This window comes from Anser cygnoides, chromosome 3 (genome assembly GCF_040182565.1).
Source record: "Anser cygnoides isolate HZ-2024a breed goose chromosome 3, Taihu_goose_T2T_genome, whole genome shotgun sequence".
Lineage (NCBI taxonomy): Eukaryota > Metazoa > Chordata > Aves > Anseriformes > Anatidae > Anser > Anser cygnoides.
This window is the reverse complement of record NC_089875.1, coordinates 49,535,755-49,554,741: the sequence shown is the minus strand read 5'-3', so window position 1 is coordinate 49,554,741 and position 18,987 is coordinate 49,535,755. Positions and strand designations below refer to the sequence as shown.

Here is an 18,987-nt window from a genome sequence, read left to right as displayed (position 1 = left end):
AATCAGAACAACCACCTAAAATTTCCAATAGGAAATTTACTTCCAGCAATCCAGCTTTTCCCCTCAAGATAACTCTCAACATTTTTAGACTTGCCATCTTATAGGAACTCAGACTTTTTTTTTCCTAAATACTTTCTTGTATTTCGAAACACAGACGAATCAACAGAAATACTTAAAATGAATAACACGGTGTTATTGGCTTTGAGGTAGAGCCTCAAAACCTCTCCTATTCAGTAGATGAATGTGCTTCCATTAATTCTTCACAGCAATAGTAGCATTTGTCTTTGTTGGGCAACTGGTTTTTAATCCATGCATTTGCAGACAATGGTATTCTTGAATGTATGTGCCCAAATACCATACAGTAAGATGGATTACAACATTTAAAATGGCAATAAACAAGAACATGGGAACAGACGCATCATAAGTAATTTTGCTTTGATTTATAAAACAAACATGAAAAGGTTTCTTTACGCAGGAATAGTTTGTCCACCTCAAAATCGTGCTTTCATTCACTGGCTCTCAGATACAAACTAGAAGTACAGATCTATACAGCTATACCACTATCTTAAGCATTTCAGACTGTAGCATTCAGGTTTCCACCTGTATTTTAGCTGAGTTATAAAAATGTAAACTGTAATTATACCATCAAAACAAAGAATACACCTGAATTCATGGCTCATTTTCCACCATAATACTGGGGGAAAAAAGGTTTAAAAAGGAAAACCAGCAGAGGGAAAAAAGCTCTTTGAAAGTGAGAAGTACTCTGAAGCACCGAGACTGTGAATCTCTGACACTTTTCATTGTACTTACCTAATATCTGTGCATGTTATACATGTGATAGAGCGACTGTTTGTTGTAACGAGGTTCAAAGCCACAGATGTTTCACTGTCAGTTGTTGGGTGTGCTCCACATTTAAAGTAAAACTCCTGAAATATTGAAGGAGAGATAAAGAGAAGATTACATACCTGCAGCTCATGTCCTCCCTTTATCTTAGGCTAACTGACAATTGAGACAACAGACAAATCACCACTGCTAGCAGAAAGGGAGGACAATCATTAGGAAAGGTTTAGAAAGAATCACTTGCAAAAATAGCAGTCCAGGTATTTTTCTCCTGGATTTTCCAGGTTAAGAAGATATCTACTTGTGCACTGATTTGACATCAGTGTGATACAGTATGTGAATTTCTGGATTTATAGAAAAAATGACTTGACCTTGACTTCATCCATGCATAATCATCAGAAGACAGAGTATTATGAACTGCAACCATACATTACCATTTCCACTATTTTTTTTTGTTACATATTACCATTTTCTGACTTCTAGAACATAGATTTTTTTCCAAATTAGTGAATCCTGGCCTCTATTTTTGTGATATTGGAAATCTATACAAATATGATTTTATCAACATAACAAAAAGAAGTTCTAGTTCTCTTTGGACGCATATTACATTTATAATTATATATTACATAGCATTTGAATTAAGCTGCTTTAGTCCATAGTGCTCTATACAGCTTGTTTTAAACGTCCAAATCACTGTGTGCATCTGTAAATAAAAGCAGTCTGAAGACACGTGCATTGCAGTAGAAGCCACAGATGACAGCTTCCAGGTTTGTTTTTGTTTTTTCGTTCAAGACCTTTTTTGTTGTTGTTTGAGGTTTGTAATGTAAACATTAAGACTGGTATAAATGAAGTGTGAATTCAAAGGTATAGGTGTAAAAGCATCAGAAGAAATGATGAGAAGAAGGCATAAAAGAATGACAGGTGTTGACAGTACCAAGATCACAAGTGACTCTCTAGGCATCCGTACAAAGGAAAAAAAAAATCTTTAAAAAACACAATAAACTGCAGCCAGAAAAAGAGGCATAAAGACAGTGATTCAATCAACAGTGTTTCCTAATGACTCACATAGGTAGGACAGAACGAAGAAAATTACAATCAGTACAAACTTCTTCAGGGCATGAAAGTCACATCCAAAAAGCAGGGTTAAGAACAACCTAAAAGCTATGAAAAAGACTTGCAAGCTGGTGTTTTCTAGTCCTCCCTGACACCCCAAGTTCCTAGCTAGACTATCCAGACACATATCTCAGTGTTAGTTGGTATATTAATACAAGAGAATTAGTTTGACTGAGTGGAATAAGTTTTGTTCAATATAAAATCTTCTTCTCCTCCTACACAAACTTGCACTGAGATTTGCTACAGAACTGTACAAAAATCAGTCCACAAAAAGCTCTTCCTTCCACAGTCTGTATCAAACCATACGTGGAATTCTTCTACATCTTGGAAGCAGAGCTGTGAATTACAGCTCTTTCTCAATGCTTTCTCAATATATCTCATTTAGATATATTGCATATTTCTACATGAGACAGACAGTACTATGCAGTAACGCCTCTAACATGAAATCTGATAACTGGGATATCAGAAGTATTAATACAGCTTTCCTCCTAGGTTAGTAAATTCTGCTTCTCAGAGAAGCCCTGATATGCAATACATTGAACACCAATAAAATACATATAGTCCACTGTAAGTTAAGGACTCATTTCTGAAACACGTATTTGCAGCAGTTTATTAAGATAACTAAGGGTTAAGAAGATAGTTTAAAGGCAAGTCTGCTTTTAAAACCAATAAATTGTTCACAAAGTTTTAGAAGTAATCACCTGTACATATTAACATGAACTTTTTTTTTTTTTAAATGGTTAAGTCATCCTTCTGTTCCATAACATTGGGAACAAGTCCCAGCCAAGAAAATATGCTTCCAGTCATCCTTAAACAGTTCAGAATTTGTGCTCTCTCTCTTGCTCAGGACCACTTCAACACTGCATTTAGATACGAGAGTAACTCGAAGCACCAAGCAATCATGAATGAGTCAATGGAAGTACACATTCAACTGGAGTACATAAAACCTTATACAATCAGTATAAAATCTTATACAAACTTAAACTTATTTTCAACTTTTAAAAATGTAATTTTAATTTTTGCCCTTTTTCCTATTTTTTTTAATGCATTGATAAAGATTTATTTTAATGCAGTAGAAGAATTGAAAATATCTTTTTGCTTCAGTACATCTTCCACATAGAACTAAGAGTATACTAACCACTCTCTACTCCAGAACAGATAAACTATGGGCAAGGAAATACACAATAAGACATTTTTTGATAAAACTCCTTACCCACTATAATAAAAGTTTTTGTGGGTCACAAGCAAAGAAGAAAAATGAACAATAAAGAAATTAAGCTTTAAAATACTTGGAAGAGATTTAGACTTGAACTGTTTTTAGAAAAGATTTAATATTCCAAGACTTTCATGTGATAAAACAACTAAAACCACAAAAAAAAAGGGGGGGGGGAGAGAGAAGTCAAGAATATGGGGCTGCTTTTCCAAGTTACTTTCTTTGTTACTCTGGGAAAATTACTTCTCTATACTTCTGCTTATCTTCTTTAAAACTGCTTTAAGAAAATTCCTCTACTAATTACATTTATAACATGCTTTGGTTTTTCTGAATGGGGGACATAACTGAACGTGAAAACATTATTTCAAATAACAAAAGACAATATCGCCGTTCTCAGAAACTACATGTTGAAAGATTGTCTGCTTGAGTAAACCACAATTAAAAAATAGTATATTTTAATATTAACTGCGTACAGAGAAGAGGGATGGGTAGAATTACAGAAAAATTCCCCAGATTACATATCAAGTATTTGTTCAGCTGAATTTTTCAAGACTAAAGAATATCAAAGTTGAGCGCAAGTCAAGACTAACAATGCAGTAAAACTAACCCATTTATGAGATGTGCACCTTTGCAAAAGCAACAAACCTCTGCAATATGCAGTTCTACAGAACTCCCCAGAGCAGCCCACTTCTGCAGGCCTGAGACATCAGTGCTGCGATGGGAGCTCTGAAATACAGCACTTTGAATCTGAGAGCACCTGACACCTCTGGCAGCATGGACTGCATTTCCACCATTTTTTGTTGTTGTTGTTTTTTAATCATTGTAATATGCATTCCGGTTGTTTGAATGATTTTAAAAGTCCTGAACTCAATTTGGTTCGCAGCTGCAATTAAAATCTTAACCAGCCTGGTTTTACACATTTTGTAAAAACACAACTCACTACTATTTATTTGTAACATAAGATGTATTTACAAAGTTACTTCTTAAGATTAACACCAAAATATCTTCCTATACTGAATTTATATGCTGCTGCATAAAACAGTATTTTCAGAATTTTAACATTTTAACCTTATAAAAACAAAGCTTATGGAATAACATAAAAGGGATAGTTAAAATTTAATGGAGTCTACAACACTATCTCACCACTTCTAGAATATTTCAAAATAGGAAAAATTACCACTAATAGTAGTAAGAAATTACTAATAGTAGACATTCCTCCATTGGGCACTTTGTTCTCATTTGGTAAAAATAAAATCTAATAAATGCACTTTTGTTTTTGTTAAGTATTCATGATCTGCATTGAGTATGGATGTGAGGAAATTATGGAGAAAAATTTTCTACGTTCTGAAAGTGTGTAGTTTTATGGTCACCTTCTACCACAGAGAATACCTTTAGATCATTTTCTTGCCTAAAGGCATAGATCCCCTGAAATTGTGAACATTCTATTTAACATTACAAATGTCACCCTTTTGGCAGTGTATCTGATAGACTGTTATTCAGAGAAAGGAGCAGGCATTGCTCTTACATACTTTGTCATATTCTTCATTCTTGTTATCGCTTATGTGTCATACAACATTGTAAAGATTGCAAGGGGGAAGAAAAGGTTCAAAGATGCCTGGTCACTGTTTGCTACTTTGCATGAAACTCATCCCTCAGAGGAAAATACTCAAATTTATCAAAAAATCTTATTTGATATTTTACAAAAAAAGCATATCTCCCTAAATTCTGTCTTTCCAAATAAAGAAGTTAGCATACCCCTAACTTATGATTATAAGCAAACTGTCTTCTAGATGGTCAAACAATCCAGGCAAGTGACCAAAATGATGCTCAAACCAGCAGTAGGAGACTGGGATCTGACAGGGAATAAATGCATCACAGGCAGCAGAAAAACAGTACCCTTTTAATGCACATTCTCTGGTCCAGTAGACTGGAGTGTCAGAAAAGGTACTGCTCTTTGCTAGCAAGTGTCAAAATATCCTGCATTTCAGCTGATGTGCAACTCACACATGGAAATACAGGTTTCTACATACATTTCTTACTGCTGTGAAAAATTAAAAATTCTAAGGAAGCTCAGCCTTAGATTTTTTTTTTTTTTAAATAAGCTATTGGTCAAGATCGGTCCTTAAGCTACACACACACACATATATATATATCATGCATGACCCACACATTTATTTAGAATCAATAGGCAAAACTATTTATTTATAACAAAGCTATTTATATATAATGTTATATATACATTCTACATTATATATACATTCTATATATATATATTCTATATATATATATATATAGAGAGAGAGAGAGAGAGAAGGTATAGTTTTCATTTTTCAAATTATTAGCACTTACAAGTATGGTGATACATGAAAGGAGGCTTATTCTCTAAAATAAGAGAACATTAACATCATCCTGGCACAATCCCACAATAAAGCTTCACCATCTTTTGCAACTAAAATTTTAGGTAGCTGTTCAGTGGATCTGAGGACTAATTGGAAGAAACCCACTTCTGAATAGCCTTTGAATCAAGCAAGTTTTCTGGGAAAAACTGGGTTTGGCTCTGAGCTGGGATGTTTTAAGGTTCCCACATCCCAGAATAATTGCAGGCAGCGGCTTTCCAGGGCACGGGAATCTCTCTGTATTGAAAAATCCAGAAAACGTCATGTTACCTAAATGTAGAAATTCTTATTAACAAAAAAAGTGTTAGACGGGAGAGCTAAATTACATTGGTTAACTAATGTGAGGAATGCTGTACAGCCAAGGAACAATTCTTAGAGAGAGACTGCTGAAGTCAAAGCTTGAATGAATCTTTAATAGGCTCCTGAGTGCATATGTATTGTATACATAAGACTACTCCACTTTCTTCTGTGAGCCAATAGTATTTTGACTAGCCCTGGTTCCTGGGAGACATTGTCATCAAAATAGTGGCCTGAATTACCAACTTCCTCATCTCCTTCATAGCTCAGCAGATAAATTCTTCCAAGAACGTCAAGTCAGGTTTTGAGCACTATAAGCATCACCTAGTATCACGTATTTACAAATTAGAACTCTATATGGTTTGTTTTTACTAAGAAATGAATGTAAGACCTAAACAGTTGTTTAGATAAAAAAATCATCTAAATTTTAGCAATATAGTTAGCTTTAGAATCAAAAGATGCAGAAATAAAAACACACATTCTTATAGCTACCTAAATCTCAGATGAGATCTCTGTTTCTTTTATGTCCATAGTTCATCTAGAATTGCTCTTGCAACTTCTGTACCTGAGAAATTAACCTTAGGCTCTGCTACTGTCATCAGCATTTCTAAGGTAATCTCCATTCAATAACATTTATTTTTTACTTAAGATTCCAATCAAAATCAAATTTTCTCTCCATGGATTCCCTGTAATTCATCAACTTATAGCTTGATCATGATATCAGAGATGTAAAGACTGTTCCAAACGTCTGCTGACTTCCCTAAGCTGGGAAACGCAACTGACCCTTGAGCATGGCTAGCTGGGTCACCTCCTAGGCAAATCAATGATCAATACAGCTTTCGTGGACTGCCTCAGTGGTTACGGTACAAGCAAGCAAACAGCTCATTTTGAGGGAAAGAATTCATGCATAGTATTAGAACAGCATTTAAGCTGTAGCATGTAACTCCTTAAGTATCATTTTAATATTAAAGATATATATAAATTAATCACTACAAAACGTAGAGAACTAATAACGAACCACAAGCATTATTCTATTAAGTAGGACAATAATCAAGGTTAAATGACACTGGGTTTGGAGGATCCTTCAGGGTTTATCTTTAACAGATTTTAGGAACACAGTGATGCAAAGATTAGAGACGTTAGTAACATTAACTATTCACATTCCAATATTAATCTTTCACAAGTAGTAATATCTACATTCAGATAACATTTCTTTGCCTTAAAAAACGTTGAGTCAATTTTTCCATTTGAAAACAAAGATCATGTGAAAAACTCAATATCTGATGTCACACCTACATAATTCAGAATAGAATCAAAACAATCAGCAAGAAGGAAAGCCCCAAGCCCTTAGACTTTCAAGTCCACAGAATCTCTGCTGCAGAACATGCAGTAGGACAGAACAGCAGCTCATGGATGCTGCCAGAAGCAAGAGCTTTCAAAGAAATGCCTGTATGGGATACAAATAGAAAACATCACATAGGAGAGATACAGCATGGTATAGTAAACCTTGCTAATACGTTGCTGATAATCAAGCTGATCTCAAATCTAAGCTAAACATCTTTTGATTAAAAAGAATGACAAAGTGCTAAAATAATAAATTTCAACGCCTGTAAGAAGCATATACATGTATTTAATTTGGTAACAGACAAAAGCGGCATGAGGATCTCTCTAATATCTGCTTTCTGACCGAACTCCATTGCCCTTTTCAAAAATGCCTCTGGCTAAGACAATGACAGACCTGTTATTCATGATAAAAGCTCTTTAGGATGAGTACTCTTTGCCAGCTCCTCATTGAGTTTGTCAAAATAGACTATGCTTGGCCCCAGTGAAGACATCGACTTTGACCTATATGTGGAGTAGGGGAGGAAGGGAGGTAATTTTTATTGTTATTATTACTACTTTTTTGAGACAAGTGCCAGTTCAGGCAAGAAAACTTATACTATTCTGAATTTTTACAAACTTTTTTCTGTTCAGCAAGGGCAATTGCAATTGAAACATATTTGGATGACTAAAAGATGCATTATATTTCAGGGAAAGGGGTGTCAATACATTTTCAGAATATCTCCTTTTTATTTTTAGTTAGCTTTGAGTGAAGTCATGAAAGAAAAATATTAAAAATACACAGTTCGACTTTTTCTTCAAACATACTCACCATACCTTTTATTCAGTTGAGGATATCAAGAAAAATTTGGTGCATAACAAGTATTTGAATGTAACAAGTATTTTGAGTGGGATGGGAAATGCACGTTATTGATAATTCTTTAAAAGACCTAGTGTTTTATTTCTGATCAAGTCAATTAAAGCTAGATTTTAGGCATATAAAAACGCAACTAAAAGTCTCATCATAAATGAGTTTTTGTCAGGAATTTTCAAGGGGTGACAAAAAGGCAAAAAACCTCTGTTCTCACCATTCTTCGATTCCACTTTCATACACTTTTTTTTTTTAAGCAGTCTTTATATATTTATTCCCCTTGCCATGGAAGAATATTTCTATCATTCATTTTTTCAGAATTCACTGGACAAAGAGATACTGTTTGAAAAGATAACAACAGGACAGCTATAGCTACTATTCAGTCATTTATTCTTAACCATCTAATGTGGTATAACAGATTATTAATGATCAAGAGATCTTATACACAATCCATTGCCAAGGTAACCATAATTTATTGCACATGATATTCACTGATTTGTATCAACATGGTTGTTTTCGTACAATTGTGTATGCAGCTTGCACATCTATTTTCTGCATTACAAAAAAAAAGCTACTCCTTTTCAGTCAATATTTGCATTGAAAACTAAAAAGAGAAGATGGATACAATTAGGATTCAAGTAACAGGCATGATAGGCTATTAAATATGTTATAATGCCAAACTCTGGAAATTACACGTGCAACTACAGTTTTGTAGTCCTTGTTGTGTAGGGAAAACAACAAGGAATGCAGTACCTACCAGATATTATTCTTTCCTTATCTACTGGAGAAGACCCAGTGGAAACAAACAGCAGAATCCATCAAGCTGCTGCTGCTTGGATGATGCTATTTCAACCACCCAGAAAAGTATTTTGTGTGAAATTGACTTTACTCATTTTTAAACAACAGCATTTCTGATTTGCTTTGCTTGTCTAAAGGCAGTTACACTCTGCGTTTGCTCCTTTCCTCTGCAAGTGGTGGTTGGGACTCAAACAATTCTGTCACAACTCTGCTGCCAATTCATTAAGTCACAACATTTCCATGACAAAGACAGAGGGATCGGGGCTCTCCAGCACCATCCAGCTCTTCTCTCACTCGTTGTCTGAATAGAAACAAAGAAATGAAGGCTGCAGGGCATCACATCCATAGAATGGATTTTTGCCTGGAAAAGTACCTCACAGAAGGATCTAAGGCCTAGCAGACATGTAGCCAATCATCAGAAAAGCAAAACTAACATGCCACAGATACTCTAATACCTGATACGTAAAGATGCAGTAAATTAATTGCGACAGTAACTTTTCAGCAAGAATGACGAGGCTTTCATACAAAATAAGATGAAAAATTCATGCCCTTCCTGTCCTGGAAGAGTACAAACTCTCCTGCATTCTCTTCTGTTCCTAACTATTTTCACCAAAGTCTCACTGAGAAATACAATTTCTGATCAACGCTAACTTCTTGGTTGAACTAAGACTGCAGTTTTCAGCAAGATTAAATTATTTCCCCTAGCCCCTGAAGCCCAACCATTTGGGCTTTATTGGGTTCTACTGAATTTGTTCACCAGGTTTCCAAAATAAACTGTTTTTACATGCTGAAAAGTTCCTTTAAATTACTTGAGCCACAGAGGAAGTCTTGGTTTCAGAGTAGCTACTTAGCATGTATTATAATCATCATATCCTGAACATTAGTGCTGATTTCTAGGACTTAAACTTTCCCATCAGTCTCTTTTAAAGTAGAATCCAACTGTTTAAATTTGTTATTAAGTGTTTCCTGTAGAGAATCAACCCTTTACTCTGAGCTTAATTTCCTCTGGCAATCAGATTTGAATTTTTATGTGAACGTAAGCCACAAAAAGGGCTCAAGGAACAAAAAAAAATTCAAATACTATGACATCAGCTCCTCAGACTGTGCTTCTCATGGCACAGAAAAAAGTGTTTGCAATTACAGGTTTGCAACATTTCTTTCTTTTCCAACCATGCTAACAAGCACTTGGGGTAAAGACAGCGATGAAGAATTTAGAGTGATTACAGAATAAATCTAGAGTGTATAAGAAACAAAACGCCCATGCTTGAATTTGTATCTTTCAGAAGTGACTTCACTTGCACTGTCACCCAAAGACTCTTGAGCTTCAGAGAAGTCTGCAGAGCTAAAAAATTATAAATGAAAAATCATAAACAAACTGCGGTATTTCTTTAACTAGTTGATACCTTCCATGACTACTGCATATGACACAGCCAATTCCATGATCCAGTCTCTAAATATTGCTGGATCTCTGTCACAGATACATTAGATTCCCATCCATTTGATACTATTACAGATACTATTACAACTGAAACTTTTAAATTTTGTCCATCCCTGGATATCTAAGAAATTGGCCAGGTTCAAAGCTTAGTAAAAAATAATACCTTTAACCCAACAGCCATCATAAGAAAAATCACTTATTTTTGCTTTTAGTTTTTTAGCCTTCGGCTAATATGACCAGTGTCTCTTAGTCTTGCATCTGTCCATCAACCATACAGATGATCTACAAGTCTGTAACACAGCTGAAAGGCAGTACTAAGACACCTCTCCTTTAGCACTAGGGCTGCCTCAGGGGGAGCATCAGTATCTACGTGAGGACACTGGGCAGACAGAATTAGGCTGTAATGCTACCGGAGTGGCTCTTTGCCTCATTTCTGTACCTCAGCTTTGAAAAATTGGATGGTTTGTTCTGTCATCTTTCCAATGCCTGCCATAGATCAGGATATGAATGAGTACATACCAGCCAAGAAACTGCCCACTTATATTGGGGATGGTGAGAAAAGGAAAAGAAAGGAACGAAATAGCAGAAATGTTACACTCTTCCTTTGTAGGAGATACGCTTGTCTTTTGCTCTCAGGACTCAAAATTGTACTAATGAATGTTTGGCACCTCCTGAATATTCACTGAATAGGAAATGGAAGGTTTTTTTGAATGATATGCTCCAGGAACAAACCCAATGTACTCCCATCACTAAGAAGCAGCCAGTTCACAGAGACAGATTACAGCCAGACAAAGGAAACCTACCCTAAAATGTATGGATAGGTGACTCTCAGCTCCAAGTGTTTTGCTCCAGAAACTTTGTTCCTACCGGCCATCACTACTCCCTAAGGCAGGCATAGCCTAGGGATGAAACCAAGCGGCTGAAGTAACTTCAGCCTCCACCCTAAACATGAGCAGTTGTCACCAAATACTATTTTGGGAATCCTGCATGCCTAAAAAAGAAAACAGGAGCTTCCAAAACAGTTTCACCTAGTTCTAATGATGCAGGCCTGAGAAATTTTATTTATTTATTTTTTTCCCTCCAGGTGAGGTCTATGAATGGAAATCAAAGTAGTGGGCTAGAAGGAATTGTACTCCGCTCTTGATTTCAGGGAAACAAGGAAATTGCGTTCTCTGTATTAAAAAATATTACAAAAACACTTCAACCATCAATTTCTCCTTTCTATAAAGAAGACTTCAAATTTTTGTCTGTTAGGACAAAAAAATGGTACTAATGAAACAAGAACACCACGAAAAAAATAACTTTCAACTTTCTTAAAATACCAGGAGAAAAAAAAAAGCCTTAGCTGATACCAGCATGTTCCAGAAGCTAACACTTTTTAATGGATGAAATGCAAATGTTCTTCCTGAAGAAGCCTCCTCACCCCCCCCCCAAAAAAAAAAAAATTAATTGTTTGCCTGTTTCTACAATTTATATGCCTCATACTAAAATGGTTTTAGCTCCTCGCTTTTTGTATGATGTCTTATAAATTGTTCCTTTACAACGCAGGGCTTCACAGATTAAAGCCCTACAAAAGCTTTCCCAGAGGTTTTGGGAGGTTCCTGGAGGTTCTTGAACATTCCAGAGAGCTGCAGTAAATGAAGGAAGTGGAAGGGAGAAAAAAAAATAGACAAAAAAACTCTTCTCCTTGGCTAATATTGCAAAACTCAGTTAGTTCTTAGCAGTAAAGAACTGAATTTGTTCCATGACATTGAATTTAATGTTTTTCATTGTTTCCTGTTATTTTTTAATTAATTCAATATATATACAGATCCTTATGCAAGATGATGTAGAAAACAAGTCACAGTGGGAAATTCATCATCTCCTCTCTAATCTTATTAGGCAAAAAAAAAATGTTTATGCTGTACTCCTGCCTATAGTTTCTAGCATAAGGAACCTGAAAAATGTAGCAAATAAGTTAAATAAGCATTTAACACAACAAACTTATTTTATGTACATACCAGTACAGAAAAAGCCGATATTAATCAGTGGTTAACAGCACAGTATCTGATTTGAAAAGTGTTTTTTTATTATTATTATTTAAAACAGAAAGATGTGGACATTTTTCCTTTGAGAATTTCATACATAGTCATATTGTCTAGTGTAGATAGCTATTTGCATAGCTTTAAAATAACACTGATGGAATCTTGATAGATTGCTTTCACTATAGTGATTTAATTCAGTTTTCCCAGCAAACCTTTAGCTATTCAGACTGCCTTCATAACAAAAACAAGCAGGAAAAAAAATAAGAATCCTAACTTAAAAACTGGCATCCAGGCACAACATGGCTATGCCCACACTAGCAAACTGCTGACTCTTAAACCTTATCCGAGAGCATTTCTAGGTGACTGAGCACAGTCGCCACACAGTTGTAGCGTTAGAAAGTCCCTGGCATGTTTTGGATGGGCCAGCAAGCACCTCACACAGTTCAGGCATGGGCGCACCCAGGCACAGCTCCCAACAGGTGGTTTGCTTCCCTCTTTTGGGGACTGAGGAAGCTTGGCGGCTACAGAGAAGCCACGCTGTGCCATTTGGCCTTAGAGCATAAGGAACTTTACCAGCAACGTTTGACCTTGTGGCTTTCCTTGTAACACTATGCATGGCATATTTTGCATCTCCCTCTACTTCTAGGAGCGCACTTTCTTCCTAAATGGTGACAATGCTCTTCTGATTTCCTGGGGTCTTCTGACCAGGCAGGTGCCTGTGGGCCTGGCCTCTTCTCTCTTCTCCACTGCAAAACACTTTCTGCTCCCTGATTTCTGCTAAGTAGATTTCTACCTAAAGTAGCTGCAAATTCATTCTGAATTCAGACAACAGAATTTGTGTAAATAGCAACTGTTTTCCTCACTAGGATCAAAATGTATGTCTGAAAGTGTGACTAAAACTGGATTTATGCAGTAAAATATTTTTTTACTAAGAGAACAAACACTGTATGAACAGTATAAAATGTTTTCTGTAAACATCACACATTGCTAAGTTCTCCATTTGACATTTCAGAAAATTATTTTGAAGATCTGTCTTAAAAAGCAATTAAAACCGCCAAAGCTTTAACTTGCAAGTTACCTCAAAAGTATATTTTTGAAAAGCTATTTTAACTATCTTTATTATTAAACTATTTTACTCCAGTTGTATGCATGGAAAAGCAATAACTTAGCAGATACAGATGAGTCACCAAAATCAGTGTTTTGATATTTGCTACCAGAACCCTGACAGACAAGAAGCTGCCATGGACATCAAACAGAAACCACTGTCCAGACGCATTGTCTTCAACACAAAGGTTTGACCAGTGTGCCAGGTTCCCAGTGCTGTAAAGACAAAGGTGCTTATGGCCACGGAGTGCACTACAGTGGTGTGTCCACGTTCACGGGAAAGATGCGCTAATTCACAGTGACCAGCATGCTGGCACTGCTAGCACCAGCAGCGCTCCAGCAGAACAACTGGTGGAAATTAAAGCTGCCCCTGACTTGCATTCAAAGGTATGTGGAGACAGAGCCAAACGCAGAGATACTGATCTGTTTGGCTCAAATCCCCTGTGTAGGATATAAAGCTTGCAGAGGTAACCGAGCCAACGGAGATGAATTTGGCCTCATGCATGTTGTGTTTGCATAAACATAACAGGTCTATTATAGCATTTGTTATGACAAATCTTTTCTCAGACTCCAAAATTCTCCCATAGATGGCATAAGCAATTAAGCAACAAGTGTTTGCCAAACACTGCCATGCAGTTACCATCTCCTGTGCAGTTTTCCTATTGCTGTGCTCTCTGCACAGGCATTATCTTATTGAATAGCAGCCATATTCATTAGGAAAGGTCACACAAATTTACAAACCAACTTTCCGCCACATAGTCTACGTGTTCATGAATATGTACTGCGTACATAGGAGACCTTGTATAAATACATTGCATAAAGCAATTCCTTCAGGGTAATCATAAGTAAAATTGGGAAATATATTTGTCTGTAAAACACACGCTTCATTTAAAGGTGCAAGTCTATAACATCCTAAAAGTGCGCCCTTTAATTTCAGATGGAAATTACACCTTGGTATCTGTTGTGGCTTTGCTTTGCTTTTCCCCCTTCACACATTTACAGTTTGAACTTCTCATTTAACTACTATCACACTACGACCTGCTCTTGAGGAAATAAAAATCATCACTTCTAAAACACTACCTATGATAGCAAGCCCAGCCTTTAATAGGACAAGTAACCTTTCCAGTCACATTTTCTGGAACCATAATAGGACTTCAATCAGCAACGCCTTGGAAAATAAACACATTTATGTAGGAATTAGAAAACCTGAGTTCAACACTTTGCTGAACACAGAGTGAGCTTCTGCCCTATGAAGTATGCAACTGCATTCCTACAAACACAAAGACACACGATCCATGTTTTATCTGGCCTGTCATGCAAAATGCTGAAGTAGCACACAGGCAGGGACCAGAACCAGGGCTCCAAAAGCTCAGCTTCGGAACGATACTTAGGATACTCAAGATCACTATCTGCAAAACAAATAAGCACAGCACAACACCCCCAACACATGCCATACTACTCTCTCAAACTAAGGTCCCCCATGTACTGCTGGAATTGGTTATTCTGGTGTACCTCACACATGAAGCACAGAAGCCACGATGACTCTTTCTGCACAGGCCCACCAGAAAGGGCAGTGCCCTTCTGCAGGGATGTAGCAGGTGAAGCGCCCTTCTCTCCACTTACTGGATGAAACAGGCAACAACTACTGTATCAATAGACAGTCCTCTACGGAAATTAATTCCAGAGAAGCACAAGGTCCCTCTGGAATGCATTGGTTCAGATCCCCAGGCTGAGCATTATCAAGAAGCGGGGCTAGGGGACAGAGTTGTGCTGTGCCTCTGCCTCGCTGAAGGCTGGTGGATCAGCAGGAACATCAAGTGAAATTTTCCTAGCATGCAATTTGCTTGCTCTTGAGGAAAGTAACCAGGGAAAACAAATTCGCGTATTATAAGATGTCCCAGACATAATATACAAATGTTTTCATGAAATTGAGATCTCAGATATCCAGTGACCTGAATTATGCTCTAACTCAATTTCTTGACAGGCACCCTGAAACCTTGGCTGCCTGTGCTAAACCTAGACATGCTGTAAGTCTATCTTAAGGTCACTAAGAATAATCTGACCTTCTACAATGCCACTTGATGTAAAAATGAGCATTTTTTTTCCCCTAAGAAAATCTTTGCCTTACAGTATACTATCTCCTAGGTAACCTGCATTGCTTATTATAAGCCTCCCCCAATCACAGAAGTTCTCTAAATAAGAAAATGAAAAACAGGTCCTCAAGAAGCACATTCCAAGAGGCTAAATATATTCAAAGTGAACTCAATGTCTGATGCGTGACGTCATACAGTTGTTAACAAAAAAACAAACATGTAGAGTTATGGAAAACAACATTACTTCAAATGTAGCAGCAAATATTATGCTAGCGTATGTAGGTCATTTGTTTAAGAGGTTCTAATTGTTGCCACTTGCATTTGATTTTGGGGTTGCTTTGTTGTTGTTCTTTAATGTGGACCCAATTTTTTTCAGTAGTTCCTCTCTTATTCACATAATTTGCATATTTCTAAACATTTTCAAAGAATAACTGTGACTTCTACCTTTACTTAGAAATCTAAGTTTAATTCAACTGCACAAACTTATTAGGTCAGATTTCTCTAAAGCTAGGAAAATCAGCTGAAAAAGATTCTTACAGAATTCCATCTATACAAATGCTCTAGCAAAACCTGTGAATCATAAGAATTAAGTCATTGCAGCAAATCCTTATTGACAGGTTAGTGATCCTGCAAGCTAGGCACTATTTTGTAGCAGTGTTTAAGATAAAGCTTCCATGAATCAATCTGTTTGATTCAGTGAGTATTGTTATTTTTCCCCTTAACTTTACAACCTCGAATTTATAGGGCACTGATATTTTTGTTTTGAAATGAGATATGCACAATTACACCTTCTAATGCCATTTTAACAGTGGCGTTTAGTGAGAAGTTACTTTTAAGTAGTTACTACAAAGGCAGGAGAAGCATGTGGCTTTTCTCTAAAGCAAAGGAAAACAAAACTAACTGATGCAACTTGAATACTTCTGTGTCAATTCTGATGTTGCAATGGTGGGGCAGCAGCAGGAGACGGAGCTTTGGGCATCAAAAGGTTGAAGCCTGTTTCCCTAGAAGGGGCTCTCAGGTCCTCTCTTCATCTCCTGGCACCAGTGTAAGTATGGATGGCTTTTATGAACAATTCTTAATTGTAGTTACTTTGCTCATACGCCTTCAAGTAGCACAGTGGAAAAACTCAAACACTTCATCCATAGGTGGAAAACAGACTTTGTGCCAAGGTAAATTTTACAGCAGATTTTAGATCTAACGGAATATATCACACAGTACGCTAGCCTGCAAAATGACAGTTATTAAATGCTCAGTAACAGTACTTGCCAGATATGAATGAAGAAAGCATGCTCTTTCGTACAAATACTGCCTGACACTTTTTGAGGAGAGACTCCTATATAACTACACTGCACCCAGACAAAATCACCTTCATTCAGTTTGATTGCATATAGATGATTGGAAGAATGTCGCTTGCTTGAAAGGAAATCCAAAGTTTCAGTCATCAGTATGAACTTGCCACAGTTGCTGACAGTAGCATATCGTTTATGTCATGTGCAACAAGCAACAAAAGACTCACTGAAAGCATTACTGAACTTCACTACATGACAAAGAACTACCCCTGAACACACTAGACATTGCACACAAAGAAAAAAAAAGTATCAAACATTACGTATTTGAAAAAAAATTGGGTCTGATTTGTGAAACAAACTTGAGTAGGCACAACATTAAGGTTTGGAACCGATTATACCATACCTTCTTGAGTATATTTCCATTTTCAATATAACCACATTTAAATATAACAGCATTTAATTCATAGTTTCACTTACTGCTTCCCAGTTTGTTTAGGACCCTGAATGTCTGCAATTTTTCTAAAACTTTAGCAGATCAAATACCTGAACAGTAAAATCACCTCCAAATAATAAAGAGGAATGACCTGTAGAGCAACATACAACATAAATAGGACAACCATAACACTGCTCTCACTACTAGGCACAGGACTATATTATAGCAATAACACGTGCCAGCAGGAATCGCACACCTTCTCACATTTATGTCAGGTATAAGAATATGATATACTGAATTTGGAGTGTGCTTCCCTTTTATATTTAGCTAGGTATAACTATGACTGTGCACACTCCCATCCCCTGTGTAAACTGGAAAACTTGAGCTGTTATATAGTTTGCAATAAATACTTTGTCATATTTATGCTTTTTATCTCAGTCTAATCATATCTGGCTTCTTTACATTACCTGTTCTGGTAACATCTGGCTATTTCAGGAATGGTCACATAAAGCATACACCAGCCTATCTAGCCAATACCTTGTCTCAAATAGCAAGCTAACAGTAGATGCCTAGAGTACGCATTTATAATTAAAAAAAACACACCACACACATGCACAGGGCAAACCTAACATGGTATCACCCTAAAGTACATTCCCAATCTCCAGCAACTTGCAACTCAGACTTCCTAACACAGAATAGGTATCTTAGTGTTTAATGGTTCCCAATGGATTTCTCTTCTAAGTCTTTGTCACTCTTTGAATTCATTTGCGTTGGGTTTACATGGCGAGATTTTGGTAACAAGGGGGCCATAGGGGTGGCTTCTGTGAGAAGGATCTAGAAGCTGCCCCATGTTTGGTAAGGGCCCCACTGCTGACCAGAGCCAAGCCAATAAGCGATGTTGTTTTGCACCTCTGTGAGAGCATATTTAAGACAAGGAAAAAAAAATATGCTGCGCCACACAGCAGCTGGGAGAGAGGAGTGAGGAACAGCCTTGCAGGCGCCAAGGTCAGTGAAGAAGGAGGGGGAGAGGTGCTCCAGGCGCCGGAGCAGAAGTCCCCTCCGGCCTGTGGTGAGGACCATGGTGAAGCAGGCTGTCCCCCTGCAGCCCGTGGAGGAGACCACGGTGGAGCAGGGTTCCACGCTGCAGCCCGTGGAGGAGACCACGGTGGAGCAGGTGGACCTGCACCAACGGAGGCTGCGGCCTGTGGAAGACCCCTGCCGGAGCAGATTCCGGGCCGGACCTGCAGCCCATGGAGAGGAGACCACGCAGGAGCAGGTGACCTGGCAGGAGCTGCTGCCCGTGGGGGACCCGGGTTGGAGCAGTTCGCTCCTGAGGGATGGACCCCGTGGTACGGACCCATATCTGGAGCAGTTCTTGAAGAGCTGCTGCCTGTGGGCAGCCCACGCCGGATCAGTTCAGCAAGGACTGCGTCCCGTGGGAGGGACCCCACAGCACAGGGGACGAGAGTGACCGAGAAGGAGCGGCGGAGAAGCAGCGCTACAGACTGACCATAACCCCCATTCCCCCGCGCCACTCGGGGGGAGGAGGGTGGATGTGGGGAAAGGTGCTTTTGGTTTCTTTCCTTTGCTTCTCACTTCTCTAGCTCGTTAGTAATAGTAAGATTTATTACCTATCTCCCTATGCTGAGTCTGTTTTGCCCGTCACGATAATTACTGCGCGATCTCCTCGTCCTTATCTCAACCCTTGAGCCCTTTTCATCATATTTTCTCCCCATTCCTCTTTGAGGAGGGGGAGTG

General features: G+C 37.7%; 1 protein-coding gene across 3 annotated transcripts in view; it reads right to left on the bottom strand.

Moving 5' to 3' along the window:
• Nucleotides 1-18,987, bottom strand: part of PRKN (parkin RBR E3 ubiquitin protein ligase) — a 758,965-nt gene that overhangs the window by 378,003 nt on the left and 361,975 nt on the right. For all 3 annotated transcript variants that reach the window (XM_048067874.2, XM_066994150.1, XM_013186798.3), the window contains one exon: nt 811-926. In XM_048067874.2, the coding sequence (XP_047923831.1) occupies nt 811-926 (116 nt within the window). The remainder of the gene's footprint in view (nt 1-810; nt 927-18,987) is intronic.